General features: G+C 54.9%; 1 protein-coding gene across 1 annotated transcript in view; it reads right to left on the reverse strand.

The window, feature by feature from the left end:
• Positions 1 to 336: 336 nt before the first annotated feature.
• The window catches only part of LOC135520626 (microfibrillar-associated protein 5-like), a 15957-nt gene continuing 1573 nt past the window's right edge, over positions 337 to 14720 (reverse strand). Inside the window, exons 2-7 of the mRNA XM_064946312.1 lie at positions 14712 to 14720; positions 14566 to 14598; positions 14364 to 14432; positions 1679 to 1766; positions 1426 to 1499; positions 337 to 1278 (exon numbers count right to left, since the gene is read on the reverse strand). The exon at positions 14712 to 14720 is cut by the window's right edge and continues 60 nt beyond it. Coding sequence (XP_064802384.1) covers positions 1163 to 1278; positions 1426 to 1499; positions 1679 to 1766; positions 14364 to 14432; positions 14566 to 14598; positions 14712 to 14720 — 389 coding nt within the window. The 3' untranslated portion in view covers positions 337 to 1162. The remainder of the gene's footprint in view (positions 1279 to 1425; positions 1500 to 1678; positions 1767 to 14363; positions 14433 to 14565; positions 14599 to 14711) is intronic.

Consider the following 14720-nt stretch of genomic DNA (forward strand, 5'->3'; position numbering starts at 1 on the left):
TTATCATTGTGTGTCTTTCTCTCATGGACATACATGGACTCAAACATTTGCATTGACTGATGACACGATGTTTATTAATGAGGTGATAATTGATTGATTTCCTGTGTGTGAACACAGCTAGTGGGAGAATTGGTATGAACTGGTGAGGGTCTGTGTAGACTCTACTCATGTTGGTTTATGTGTTTATTCTTGACATTACAAATACAATATATGTGTATGTAAATGCTGATGTATTGAAAATCAAAGCATAAAGATATCAACTAATGTTGAGTCGAGGTTGACCTGTTTTCTTTTTATCTACACGAGGAAAAAAACTGGACTACATCAATAAAGTGATCCACACAAACCAATGAATGATATTTTATTGGATATTATTGCACTGCTTTGTAGTATTGGATTGTGATAGAGTGCTTTACAATAAGGTGTCAGCAATGACAGAGTGGATACATTGTTCTCAGACGGTCTCTACAGTACACAACTACAGGAACTCAACAGCGTTCCATCTGAACAGTATTATACAGCCCACAATGGCACAGAACATGATCCGTGTCAAATAAAACACAGGTCCAATCTGTGGGGAGTGATTTCTCCCCTCATATTCACATACAGTTCTATTAAAACACAGGTCTCATAGCAGAACTGAGAAATATGACTCAGACTGTTCTTAACTGGAGTTACATGGACTGTGTTATATGTTGTTTGTTTGTGTGTGTCTGGTTGTGTGTGTGTGTGTGTGTGTGTGTGTGTGTGTGTGTGTGTGTGTGTGTGTGTGTGGCTGGCTAGCACCAGGTGTTGAGCGGTGGATTTATGGTGTTTTGGGGTGTTTTTATGGAGACAACCCAGTGTTCTGTCTCCAAGGGAGTCCTCCCTCCTACTCTGTCTCTCCTTCCTCCCTCCTACTCATTCTCTCCTTCCTCCCTCCTACTCTCTCTCCTTCCTTCCTCCCTCCTACTCCTTCTCTCCTTCCTCCCTCCTACTCCTTCTCTCCTTCCTCCCTCCTACTCTCTCTCCTTCCTTCCTCCCTCCTACTCCTTCTCTCCTTCCTCCCTCCTACTCATTCTCTCCCTCCTTCCTCCCTCCTACTCCTTCCTCCCTCCTACTCCTTCTCTCCTTCCTCCCTTCTTCCTCCGCCCCTCCTTCCATCTCCGCCATCTTGGGCCCATCAGGCCTTGTTTTCCCAGGTTTTGGGGTTGCCATGGCGATTGCGACAGCGTTTCTTATTGGTGGTTGACCTCTGGAAGCGTTTGGGCCAGCCGGACCGCTCCCTGCAGAGCTCAGCTGGGATGGAGAGAAGAGAGAGAGGATGTGTGGGCTCAGATGTACTTGCTGTCCTAAAGCCAGTAAGTGTTTCATGCACTCAGATTGTTATGTTGTTGTAATCCTAACAACGGGTCTAATGAAGTGCTATCAGGTGGACTGTCTTACCCTTCAGGTACTCATCCTGTTGGCAGACAGTTCTAACACATATCTCCTTGTTGATCACATAGACACGAGGGAGGCTGAGACAAACCAGGAGACAGACATCATTACACTATAATCAGAGCCCAGCTGCTGTCTCGAAAACATGCCTCTCTGTACAGGCTCTCAGGTTGAAACCAATGAACTTTGACTGCATGACCAGAAGGCACTGAGTGTGTCTATGTTTTCCTGTGAGAGAGAACCTGTAGTTGCAGTTTACCTGTAAAGGCAGAGGGAGTGGATGCATCTCTTGATGGGCCGGTGGACAGAGTACATCCTGGTGCAGGGGTACGTCTCTTCCCGACAGTCTAGCACAGAGGATACACACAACATAAAGATGTTGTTTAGATAACACTGGACACCCCTGGTCATCCCTGGCCTAACATTGTTTAGTGATGTTTCTGTTCCACACTGAACACCTTAGTCACCAGGCGACAGGGTAGAGACAGACCCCTCACTCCCCAGGCGGTAGGGTAGAGACATACACCTCACTCACCAGGCGGTAGGGTAGAGACAGACACCTCACTCCCCAGGCGGTAGGGTAGAGACAGACACCTGACTCGCCAGGCGGTAGGGTAGAGACAGACACCTCACTCACCAAGTGGTAGGGTAGAGACAGACCACTCTCTCACGAGGCGGTAGGGTAGAGACAGACACCTCACTCACCAGGAGTTAGGGTAGAGACAGACACCTCACTCGCCAGGTGGTAGGATAGAGACAGACACCTCACTCACCAGGTGGTAGGGTAGAGACAGACACTTCACTCACCAGGTGGTAGGGTAGAGACAGACACCTCACTCGCCAGGTGGTAGGATAGAGACAGACACCTCACTCACCAGGCGGTAGGGTAGAGACAGACACGTCACTCACCAGGCGGTAGGGTAGAGACAGACACCTCACTCACCAGGCGGTAGGGTAGAGACAGACACCTCACTCGCCAGGTGGAAGGGTAGAGACAGACACCTCACTCACCAGGTGGTAGGGTAGAGACATGCACCTCACTCACCAGGTGGTAGGGTAGAGACATGCACCTCACTCACCAGGTGGTAGGGTAGAGACATGCACCTCACTCACCAGGTGGTAGGGTAGAGACAGACACCTCACTCACCAGGTGGTAGGGTAGAGACATGCACCTCACTCACCAGGTGGTAGGGTAGAGACAGACACCTCACTCACCAGGCGGTAGGGTAGAGACATGCACCTCACTCCCCAGGCGGTAGGATAGAGACAGACACCTCACTCACCAGGCGGTAGGGTAGAGACAGACACCTCACTCGCCAGGTGGTAGGGTAGAGAAAGACACCTCACTCACCAGGTGGTAGGGTAGAGACAGACACCTCCCTCCCCAGGCGGTAGGGTAGAGACATACACCTCACTCACCAGGCGGTAGGGTAGAGACATACACCTCACTCACCAGGCGGTAGGATAGAGTCAGACACCTCACTCCCCAGGTGGTAGGATAGAGACAGACACCTCACTCCCCAGGCGGTAGGATAGAGACAGACACCTCACTCACCAGGCGGTAGGGTAGAGACAGACACCTCACTCACCAGGTGGTAGGGTAGAGACATACACCTCACTCGCCAGGCGGTAGGGTAGAGACAGACACCTCTCTCACCAGGCGGTAGGGTAGAGACATACACCTCACTCACCAGGTGGTAGGATAGAGACAGACACCTCACTCGCCGGGCGGTAGGATAGAGACAGACACCTCACTCCCCAGGCGGTAGGATAGAGACATACACCTCACTCACCAGGCGGTAGGGTAGAGACATACACCTCACTCACCAGGCGGTAGGATAGAGACAGACACCTCACTCACCAGGCGGTAGGATAGAGACATACACCTCACTCACCAGGCGGTAGGGTAGAGACATACACCTCACTCACCAGGCGGTAGGGTAGAGACATACACCTCACTCACCAGGCGGTAGGATAGAGACAGACACCTCACCCACCAGGCGGTAGGGTAGAGACATACACCTCACTCACCAGGCGGTAGGGTAGAGACATACACCTCACTCACCAGGCGGTAGGATAGAGACAGACACCTCACTCACCAGGTGATAGGATAGAGACATACCCCTCACTCACCAGGCGGTAGGATAGAGACAGACACCTCACTCACCAGGCGGTAGGGTAGCGACAGACACCTCGATCACCAGGCGGTAGGGTAGAGACATACACCTCACTCACCAGGCGGTAGGATAGAGACAGACACCTCAATCACCAGGCGGTAGGGTAGAGACAGACACCTCACTCGCCAGGTGGTAGGGTAGAGACATGCACCTCACTCCCCAGGCGGTAGGGTAGAGACAGACACCTCACTCACCAGGCGGTAGGGTAGAGAGAGACACCTCACTCACCAGGCGGTAGGGTAGAGACATACACCTCACTCGCCAGGCGGTAGGGTAGAGACAGACACCTCTCTCACCAGGCGGTAGGGTAGAGACATACACCTCACTCACCAGGTGGTAGGATAGAGACAGACACCTCACTCGCCGGGCGGTAGGATAGAGACAGACACCTCACTCCCCAGGCGGTAGGATAGCGACAGACACCTCACTCACCAGGCGGTAGGGTAGAGACAGACACCTCACTCACCAGGCGGTAGGGTAGAGACAGACACCTCACTCACCAGGCGGTAGGGTAGAGACAGACACCTCACTCACCAGGCGGTAGGGTAGAGACAGACACCTCACTCACCAGACGGTAGGGTAGAGACAGACCCCTCACTCACCAGGCGGTAGGGAGAGACATACACCTCACTCAACAGGCGGTAGGGTAGAGACAGACACCTCACTCACCAGGCGGTAGGGTAGAGACAGACACCTCACTCACCAGGCGGTAGGATAGAGACAGACACCTCACTCACCAGGCGGTAGGATAGAGACAGACACCTCACTCACCAGGCGGTAGGATAGAGACAGACACCTCACTCACCAGGCGGTAGGGTAGAGACAGACACCTCACTCACCAGGCGGTAGGATAGAGACAGACACCTCACTCGCCAGGCGGTAGGGTAGAGACATACACCTCACTCACCAGGCGGTAGGGTAGAGACAGACACCTCACTCACCAGGCGGTAGGGTAGAGACAGACACCTCACTCACCAGGCGGTAGGATAGAGACAGACTCCTCACTCGCCAGGCGGTAGGGTAGAGACATACACCTCACTCACCAGGTGGTAGGGTAGAGACAGACACCTCACTCACCAGGCAGTAGGGTAGAGACAGACACCTCACTCACCAGGCGGTAGGGTAGAGACAGACACCTCACTCACCAGGCGGTAGGGTAGAGACAGACAACTCACTCACCAGGTGGTAGGATAGAGACAGACACCTCTCTCACCAGGCGGTAGGGTAGAGACAGACAACTCACTCACCAGGTGGTAGGATAGAGACAGACAACTCACTCACCAGGTGGTAGGATAGAGACAGACACCTCTCTCACCAGGCGGTAGGGTAGAGACAGACAACTCACTCACCAGGTGGTAGGATAGAGACAGACACCTCTCTCACCAGGCGGTAGGGTAGAGACAGACACCTCACTCACCAGGCGGTAGGATAGAGACAGACACCTCACTCACCAGGCGGTAGGGTAGAGACAGACACCTTACTCACCAGGCGGTAGGATAGAGACAGACCCCTCACTCACCAGGCGATAGGGTAGAGACAAACACCTCACTCACCAGGCGATAGGGTAGAGACAGACACCTCACTCACCAGGCGGTAGGGTAGAGACAGACACCTCACTCACCAGGCGGTAGGGTAGAGACAGACACCTCACTCACCAGGCGGTAGGGTAGAGACAGACACCTCTCTCACTAGGTGGTAGGATAGAGACAGACATCTCAGTCACCAGGTGGTAGGATAGAGACAGACACCTCACTCACCAGGTGGTAGGATAGAGACAGACAACTCACTCACCAGGTGGTAGGATAGAGACAGACACCTCTCTCACCAGGCGGTAGGGTAGAGACAGACAACTCACTCACCAGGTGGTAGGATAGAGACAGACACCTCTCTCACCAGGCGGTAGGGTAGAGACAGACACCTCACTCACCAGGCGGTAGGATAGAGACAGACACCTCACTCACCAGGCGGTAGGGTAGAGACAGACACCTTACTCACCAGGCGGTAGGATAGAGACAGATACCTCACTCACCAGGCGATAGGATAGAGACAGACACCTCACTCCCCAGGTGGTAGGATAGAGACAGACACCTCACTCCCCAGGTGGTAGGATAGAGACAGACACCTCACTCACCAGGCGGTAGGGTAGAGACAGACACCTCACTCAACAGGCGGTAGGGTAGCGACAGACACCTCACTCACCAGGCGGTAGGATAGAGACAGAGACCTCACTCACCAGGCGGTAGGGTAGAGACAGACACCTCACTCACCAGGCGATAGGGTAGAGACAGACACCTCACTCACCAGGTGATAGGGTAGAGACATACACCTCACTCACCAGGCGGTAGGGTAGAGACAGACACCTCACTCACCAGGCGGTAGGATAGAGACAGACACCTCACTCGCCAGGTGGTAGGGTAGAGACAGACACCTCACTCACCAGGCGGTAGGGTAGAGACAGACACCTCACTCACCAGGCGGTAGGGTAGAGACAGACACCACACTCACCAGGCGGTAGGGTAGAGTCAGACACCTCTCTCACTAGGTGGTAGGATAGAGACAGACATCTCAGTCACCAGGTGGTAGGATAGAGACAGACACCTCACTCACCAGGCGGTAGGATAGAGACAGACAACTCACTCACCAGGTGGTAGGATAGAGACAGACACCTCTCTCACCAGGCGGTAGGGTAGAGACAGACAACTCACTCACCAGGTGGTAGGATAGAGACAGACACCTCTCTCACCAGGCGGTAGGGTAGAGACAGACACCTCACTCAACAGGCGTTAGGATAGAGACAGACACCTCACTCACCAGGCGGTAGGGTAGAGATAGATACCTCACTCACCAGGCGATAGGATAGAGACAGACACCTCACTCCCCAGGTGGTAGGATAGAGACAGACACCTCACTCCCCAGGCGGTAGGATAGAGACAGACACCTCACTCACCAGGCGGTAGGGTAGAGACAGACACCTCACTCACCAGGCGGTAGGGTAGCGACAGACACCTCACTCTCCAGGCGGTAGGATAGAGACAGACACCTCACTCACCAGGCGGTAGGGTAGAGACAGACACCTCACTCACCAGGCGATAGGGTAGAGACAGACACCTCACTCACCAGGCGGTAGGGTATCGACAGACACCTCACTCACCAGGCGGTAGGGTAGCGACAGACACCTCACTCACCAGGCGGTAGCGTAGAGACAGACACCTCACTCACCAGGCGGTAGGGTAGAGACAGACACCTCACTCACCAGGCGGTAGGATAGAGACAGACACCTCACTCACCAGGTGGTAGGATAGAGACAGACAACTCACTCACCAGGTGGTAGGATAGAGACAGACACCTCTCTCACCAGGCGGTAGGGTAGAGACAGACAACTCACTCACCAGGTGGTAGGATAGAGACAGACACCTCTCTCACCAGGCGGTAGGGTAGAGACAGACACCTCACTCACCAGGCGGTAGGATAGAGACAGACACCTCACTCACCAGGCGGTAGGGTAGAGACAGACACCTTACTCACCAGGCGGTAGGATAGAGACAGATACCTCACTCACCAGGCGATAGGATAGAGACAGACACCTCACTCCCCAGGTGGTAGGATAGAGACAGACACCTCACTCCCCAGGTGGTAGGATAGAGACAGACACCTCACTCACCAGGCGGTAGGGTAGAGACAGACACCTCACTCAACAGGCGGTAGGGTAGCGACAGACACCTCACTCACCAGGCGGTAGGATAGAGACAGAGACCTCACTCACCAGGCGGTAGGGTAGAGACAGACACCTCACTCACCAGGCGATAGGGTAGAGACAGACACCTCACTCACCAGGTGATAGGGTAGAGACATACACCTCACTCACCAGGCGGTAGGGTAGAGACAGACACCTCACTCACCAGGCGGTAGGATAGAGACAGACACCTCACTCGCCAGGTGGTAGGGTAGAGACAGACACCTCACTCACCAGGCGGTAGGGTAGAGACAGACACCTCACTCACCAGGCGGTAGGGTAGAGACAGACACCACACTCACCAGGCGGTAGGGTAGAGTCAGACACCTCTCTCACTAGGTGGTAGGATAGAGACAGACATCTCAGTCACCAGGTGGTAGGATAGAGACAGACACCTCACTCACCAGGCGGTAGGATAGAGACAGACAACTCACTCACCAGGTGGTAGGATAGAGACAGACACCTCTCTCACCAGGCGGTAGGGTAGAGACAGACAACTCACTCACCAGGTGGTAGGATAGAGACAGACACCTCTCTCACCAGGCGGTAGGGTAGAGACAGACACCTCACTCAACAGGCGTTAGGATAGAGACAGACACCTCACTCACCAGGCGGTAGGGTAGAGATAGATACCTCACTCACCAGGCGATAGGATAGAGACAGACACCTCACTCCCCAGGTGGTAGGATAGAGACAGACACCTCACTCCCCAGGCGGTAGGATAGAGACAGACACCTCACTCACCAGGCGGTAGGGTAGAGACAGACACCTCACTCACCAGGCGGTAGGGTAGCGACAGACACCTCACTCTCCAGGCGGTAGGATAGAGACAGACACCTCACTCACCAGGCGGTAGGGTAGAGACAGACACCTCACTCACCAGGCGATAGGGTAGAGACAGACACCTCACTCACCAGGCGGTAGGGTATCGACAGACACCTCACTCACCAGGCGGTAGGGTAGCGACAGACACCTCACTCACCAGGCGGTAGCGTAGAGACAGACACCTCACTCACCAGGCGGTAGGGTAGAGACAGACACCTCACTCACCAGGCGGTAGGATAGAGACAGACACCTCACTCACCAGGTGGTAGGATAGAGACAGACAACTCACTCACCAGGTGGTAGGATAGAGACAGACACCTCTCTCACCAGGCGGTAGGGTAGAGACAGACAACTCACTCACCAGGTGGTAGGATAGAGACAGACACCTCTCTCACCAGGCGGTAGGGTAGAGACAGACACCTCACTCACCAGGCGGTAGGATAGAGACAGACACCTCACTCACCAGGCGGTAGGGTAGAGACAGACACCTTACTCACCAGGCGGTAGGATAGAGACAGATACCTCACTCACCAGGCGATAGGATAGAGACAGACACCTCACTCCCCAGGTGGTAGGATAGAGACAGACACCTCACTCCCCAGGTGGTAGGATAGAGACAGACACCTCACTCACCAGGCGGTAGGGTAGAGACAGACACCTCACTCAACAGGCGGTAGGGTAGCGACAGACACCTCACTCACCAGGCGGTAGGATAGAGACAGAGACCTCACTCACCAGGCGGTAGGGTAGAGACAGACACCTCACTCACCAGGCGATAGGGTAGAGACAGACACCTCACTCACCAGGTGATAGGGTAGAGACATACACCTCACTCACCAGGCGGTAGGGTAGAGACAGACACCTCACTCACCAGGCGGTAGGATAGAGACAGACACCTCACTCGCCAGGTGGTAGGGTAGAGACAGACACCTCACTCACCAGGCGGTAGGGTAGAGACAGACACCTCACTCACCAGGCGGTAGGGTAGAGACAGACACCACACTCACCAGGCGGTAGGGTAGAGTCAGACACCTCTCTCACTAGGTGGTAGGATAGAGACAGACATCTCAGTCACCAGGTGGTAGGATAGAGACAGACACCTCACTCACCAGGCGGTAGGATAGAGACAGACAACTCACTCACCAGGTGGTAGGATAGAGACAGACACCTCTCTCACCAGACGGTAGGGTAGAGACAGACACCTCACTCACCAGGCGGTAGGATAGAGACAGACACCTCACTCCCCAGGTGGTAGGATAGAGACAGACACCTCACTCACCAGGCGGTAGGGTAGAGACAGACACCTCACTCAACAGGCGGTAGGGTAGCGACAGACACCTCACTCACCAGGCGGTAGGATAGAGACAGAGACCTCACTCACCAGGCGGTAGGGTAGAGACAGACACCTCACTCACCAGGCGATAGGGTAGAGACAGACACCTCACTCACCAGGTGATAGGGTAGAGACATACACCTCACTCACCAGGCGGTAGGGTAGAGACAGACACCTCACTCACCAGGCGGTAGGATAGAGACAGACACCTCACTCGCCAGGTGGTAGGGTAGAGACAGACACCTCACTCACCAGGCGGTAGGGTAGAGACAGACACCTCACTCACCAGGCGGTAGGGTAGAGACAGACACCACACTCACCAGGCGGTAGGGTAGAGTCAGACACCTCTCTCACTAGGTGGTAGGATAGAGACAGACATCTCAGTCACCAGGTGGTAGGATAGAGACAGACACCTCACTCACCAGGCGGTAGGATAGAGACAGACAACTCACTCACCAGGTGGTAGGATAGAGACAGACACCTCTCTCACCAGGCGGTAGGGTAGAGACAGACAACTCACTCACCAGGTGGTAGGATAGAGACAGACACCTCTCTCACCAGGCGGTAGGGTAGAGACAGACACCTCACTCACCAGGCGTTAGGATAGAGACAGACACCTCACTCACCAGGCGGTAGGGTAGAGATAGATACCTCACTCACCAGGCGATAGGATAGAGACAGACACCTCACTCCCCAGGTGGTAGGATAGAGACAGACACCTCACTCACCAGGCGGTAGGGTAGAGACAGACACCTCACTCACCAGGCGGTAGGGTAGCGACAGACACCTCACTCACCAGGCGGTAGGATAGAGACAGACACCTCACTCACCAGGCGGTAGGGTAGAGACAGACACCTCACTCACCAGGCGATAGGGTAGAGACAGACACCTCACTCACCAGGCGGTAGGGTATCGACAGACACCTCACTCACCAGGCGGTAGGGTAGCGACAGACACCTCACTCACCAGGCGGTAGCGTAGAGACAGACACCTCACTCACCAGGCGGTAGGGTAGAGACAGACACCTCACTCACCAGGCGGTAGGGTAGAGACAGACACCTCACTCACCAGGCGGTAGGGTAGAGACAGACACCTCACTCACCAGGCGGTAGGGTAGAGACAGACACCTCACTCACCAGGCAGTAGGGTAGAGACAGACACCTCACTCACCAGGTGGTAGGGTAGAGACAGACACCTCACTCACCAGGCGGTAGGGTAGAGACAGACACCTCACTCACCAGGCGGTAGGATAGAGACAGACACCTCACTCCCCAGGTGGTAGGGTAGAGACAGACACCTCACTCACCAGGTGGTAGGGTAGAGACAGACACCTCACTCACCAGGCGGTAGGGTAGAGACAGACACCTCACTCACCAGGCGGTAGGGTAGCGACAGACACCTCACTCACCAGGTGGTAGGGTAGAGACAGACACCTCACTCACCAGGCGGTAGGGTAGCGACAGACACCTCACTCACCATGCGGTAGGGTAGAGACAGACACCTCACTCACCAGGCGGTAGGGTAGCGACAGACACCTCACTCACCAGGCGGTAGCGTAGAGACAGACACCTCACTCACCAGGCGGTAGGGTAGAGACAGACACCTCACTCACCAGGCGGTAGGATAGAGACAGACACCTCACTCACCAGGTGGTAGGATAGAGACAGACAACTCACTCACCAGGTGGTAGGATAGAGACAGACACCTCTCTCACCAGGCGGTAGGGTAGAGACAGACAACTCACTCACCAGGTGGTAGGATAGAGACAGACACCTCTCTCACCAGGCGGTAGGGTAGAGACAGACACCTCACTCACCAGGCGGTAGGATAGAGACAGACACCTCACTCACCAGGCGGTAGGGTAGAGACAGACACCTTACTCACCAGGCGGTAGGATAGAGACAGATACCTCACTCACCAGGCGATAGGATAGAGACAGACACCTCACTCCCCAGGTGGTAGGATAGAGACAGACACCTCACTCCCCAGGTGGTAGGATAGAGACAGACACCTCACTCACCAGGCGGTAGGGTAGAGACAGACACCTCACTCAACAGGCGGTAGGGTAGCGACAGACACCTCACTCACCAGGCGGTAGGATAGAGACAGAGACCTCACTCACCAGGCGGTAGGGTAGAGACAGACACCTCACTCACCAGGCGATAGGGTAGAGACAGACACCTCACTCACCAGGTGATAGGGTAGAGACATACACCTCACTCACCAGGCGGTAGGGTAGAGACAGACACCTCACTCACCAGGCGGTAGGATAGAGACAGACACCTCACTCGCCAGGTGGTAGGGTAGAGACAGACACCTCACTCACCAGGCGGTAGGGTAGAGACAGACACCTCACTCACCAGGCGGTAGGGTAGAGACAGACACCTCTCTCACTAGGTGGTAGGATAGAGACAGACATCTCAGTCACCAGGTGGTAGGATAGAGACAGACACCTCACTCACCAGGCGGTAGGATAGAGACAGACAACTCACTCACCAGGTGGTAGGATAGAGACAGACACCTCTCTCACCAGGCGGTAGGGTAGAGACAGACAACTCACTCACCAGGTGGTAGGATAGAGACAGACACCTCTCTCACCAGGCGGTAGGGTAGAGACAGACACCTCACTCACCAGGCGTTAGGATAGAGACAGACACCTCACTCACCAGGCGGTAGGGTAGAGATAGATACCTCACTCACCAGGCGATAGGATAGAGAAAGACACCTCACTCCCCAGGTGGTAGGATAGAGACAGACACCTCACTCCCCAGGCGGTAGGATAGAGACAGACACCTCACTCACCAGGCGGTAGGGTAGAGACAGACACCTCACTCACCAGGCGGTAGGGTAGCGACAGACACCTCACTCACCAGGCGGTAGGATAGAGACAGACACCTCACTCACCAGGCGGTAGGGTAGAGACAGACACCTCACTCACCAGGCGATAGGGTAGAGACAGACACCTCACTCACCAGGCGGTAGGGTATCGACAGACACCTCACTCACCAGGCGGTAGCGTAGAGACAGACACCTCACTCACCAGGCGGTAGGGTAGAGACAGACACCTCACTCACCAGGCGGTAGGGTAGAGACAGACACCTCACTCACCAGGCGGTAGGGTAGAGACAGACACCTCACTCACCAGGCGGTAGGGTAGAGACAGACACCTCACTCACCAGGCAGTAGGGTAGAGACAGACACCTCACTCACCAGGTGGTAGGGTAGAGACAGACACCTCACTCACCAGGCGGTAGGGTAGAGACAGACACCTCACTCACCAGGCGGTAGGATAGAGACAGACACCTCACTCCCCAGGTGGTAGGGTAGAGACAGACACCTCACTCACCAGGTGGTAGGGTAGAGACAGACACCTCACTCACCAGGCGGTAGGGTAGAGACAGACACCTCACTCACCAGGCGGTAGGGTAGCGACAGACACCTCACTCACCAGGTGGTAGGGTAGAGACCGACACCTCACTCACCAGGCGGTAGGGTAGCGACAGACACCTCACTCACCAGGTGGTAGGGTAGAGACAGACACCTCACTCACCAGGCGGTAGGGTAGAGACAGACACCTCACTCACCAGGCGGTAGGGTAGCGACAGACACCTCACTCACCAGGCGGTAGCGTAGAGACAGACACCTCACTCACCAGGCGGTAGGGTAGAGACAGACACCTCACTCACCAGGCGGTAGGGTAGAGACAGACACCTCACTCACCAGGCGGTAGGGTAGAGACAGACACCTCACTCACCAGGCGGTAGGGTAGAGACAGACACCTCACTCACCAGGCGGTAGGGTAGAGACAGACACCTCACTCACCAGGCGGTAGGGTAGAGACAGACACCTCACTCACCAGGTGGTAGGGTAGAGACAGACACCTCACTCACCAGGCGGTAGGGTAGAGACAGACACCTCACTCACCAGGCGGTAGGGTAGCGACAGACACCTCACTCACCTGTTGGTAGGGTAGAGACAGACACCTCACTCACCAGGTGGTAGGGTAGCGACAGACACCTCACTCACCAGGTGGTATAGTAGCGACAGACACCTCACTCACCAGGCGGTAGGGTAGAGACAGACACCTCACTCACCAGGCGGTAGGGTAGCGACAGACACCTCACTCACCAGGTGGTAGGGTAGCGACAGATACCTCACTCACCAGGCGGTAGGGTAGCGACAGACACCTCACTCACCTGTTGGTAGGGTAGAGACAGACACCTCACTCACCAGGTGGTAGGGTAGCGACAGACACCTCACTCACCAGGTGGTATAGTAGCGACAGACACCTCACTCACCAGGCGGTAGGGTAGAGACAGACACCTCACTCACCAGGCGGTAGGGTAGCGACAGACACCTCACTCACCAGGTGGTAGGGTAGCGACAGATACCTCACTCACCAGGCGGTAGGGTAGCGACAGACACCTCACTCACCAGGCGGTAGGATAGAGACAGATACCTCACTCACCAGGCGGTAGGGTAGAGGCAGACACCTCACTCACCAGGCGGTAGGGTAGCGACAGACACCTCACTCACCAGGCGGTAGGGTAGAGACAGACACCTCACTCACCAGGTGGTAGGGTAGAGACAGACACCTCACTCACCAGGCGGTAGGATAGAGACAGACACCTCACTCCCCAGGCGGTAGGGTAGAGACAGACACCTCACTCACCAGGCGGTAGGGTAGAGACAGACACCTCACTCACCAGGTGGTAGTGTAGAGACAGACACCTCACTCACCAGGCGGTAGGGTAGAGACAGACACCTCACTCACCAGGTGGTAGGGTAGAGACAGACACCTCACTCACCAGGTGGTAGTGTAGAGACAGACACCTCACTCACCAGGCGGTAGGGTAGAGACAGACACCTCACTCACCAGGCGGTAGGGTAGAGACAGACACCAAAGCCTCCTCTTCATTCCAGTCACCTCTGTGTAGTTCCACCTCTACCAGCAGGGAAACAACACAACCAGCATGGGAATAACCTCTACCCACGGCATGACTCACAGACAGAGACATATCATGTAACTTAATGTCTGTTTAAATAACGTGTGACCATTGAATAGAGGGCATTATTACCAGCCTGCGGGGCTTGGGCTACAGCTGTGAGGACTGTGGAACAGAAAACCATATGAGGGGAATGTTTTATGGAGTTAAAACAAACAGTGATGGACTCAAACCTAATTGAAGGTGATGATTTGTGTGTTGTGTTTGTCAGGGGTTACCGTGGAAAC

Source organism: Oncorhynchus masou, chromosome 29, assembly GCF_036934945.1.
Source record: "Oncorhynchus masou masou isolate Uvic2021 chromosome 29, UVic_Omas_1.1, whole genome shotgun sequence".
Lineage (NCBI taxonomy): Eukaryota > Metazoa > Chordata > Actinopteri > Salmoniformes > Salmonidae > Oncorhynchus > Oncorhynchus masou.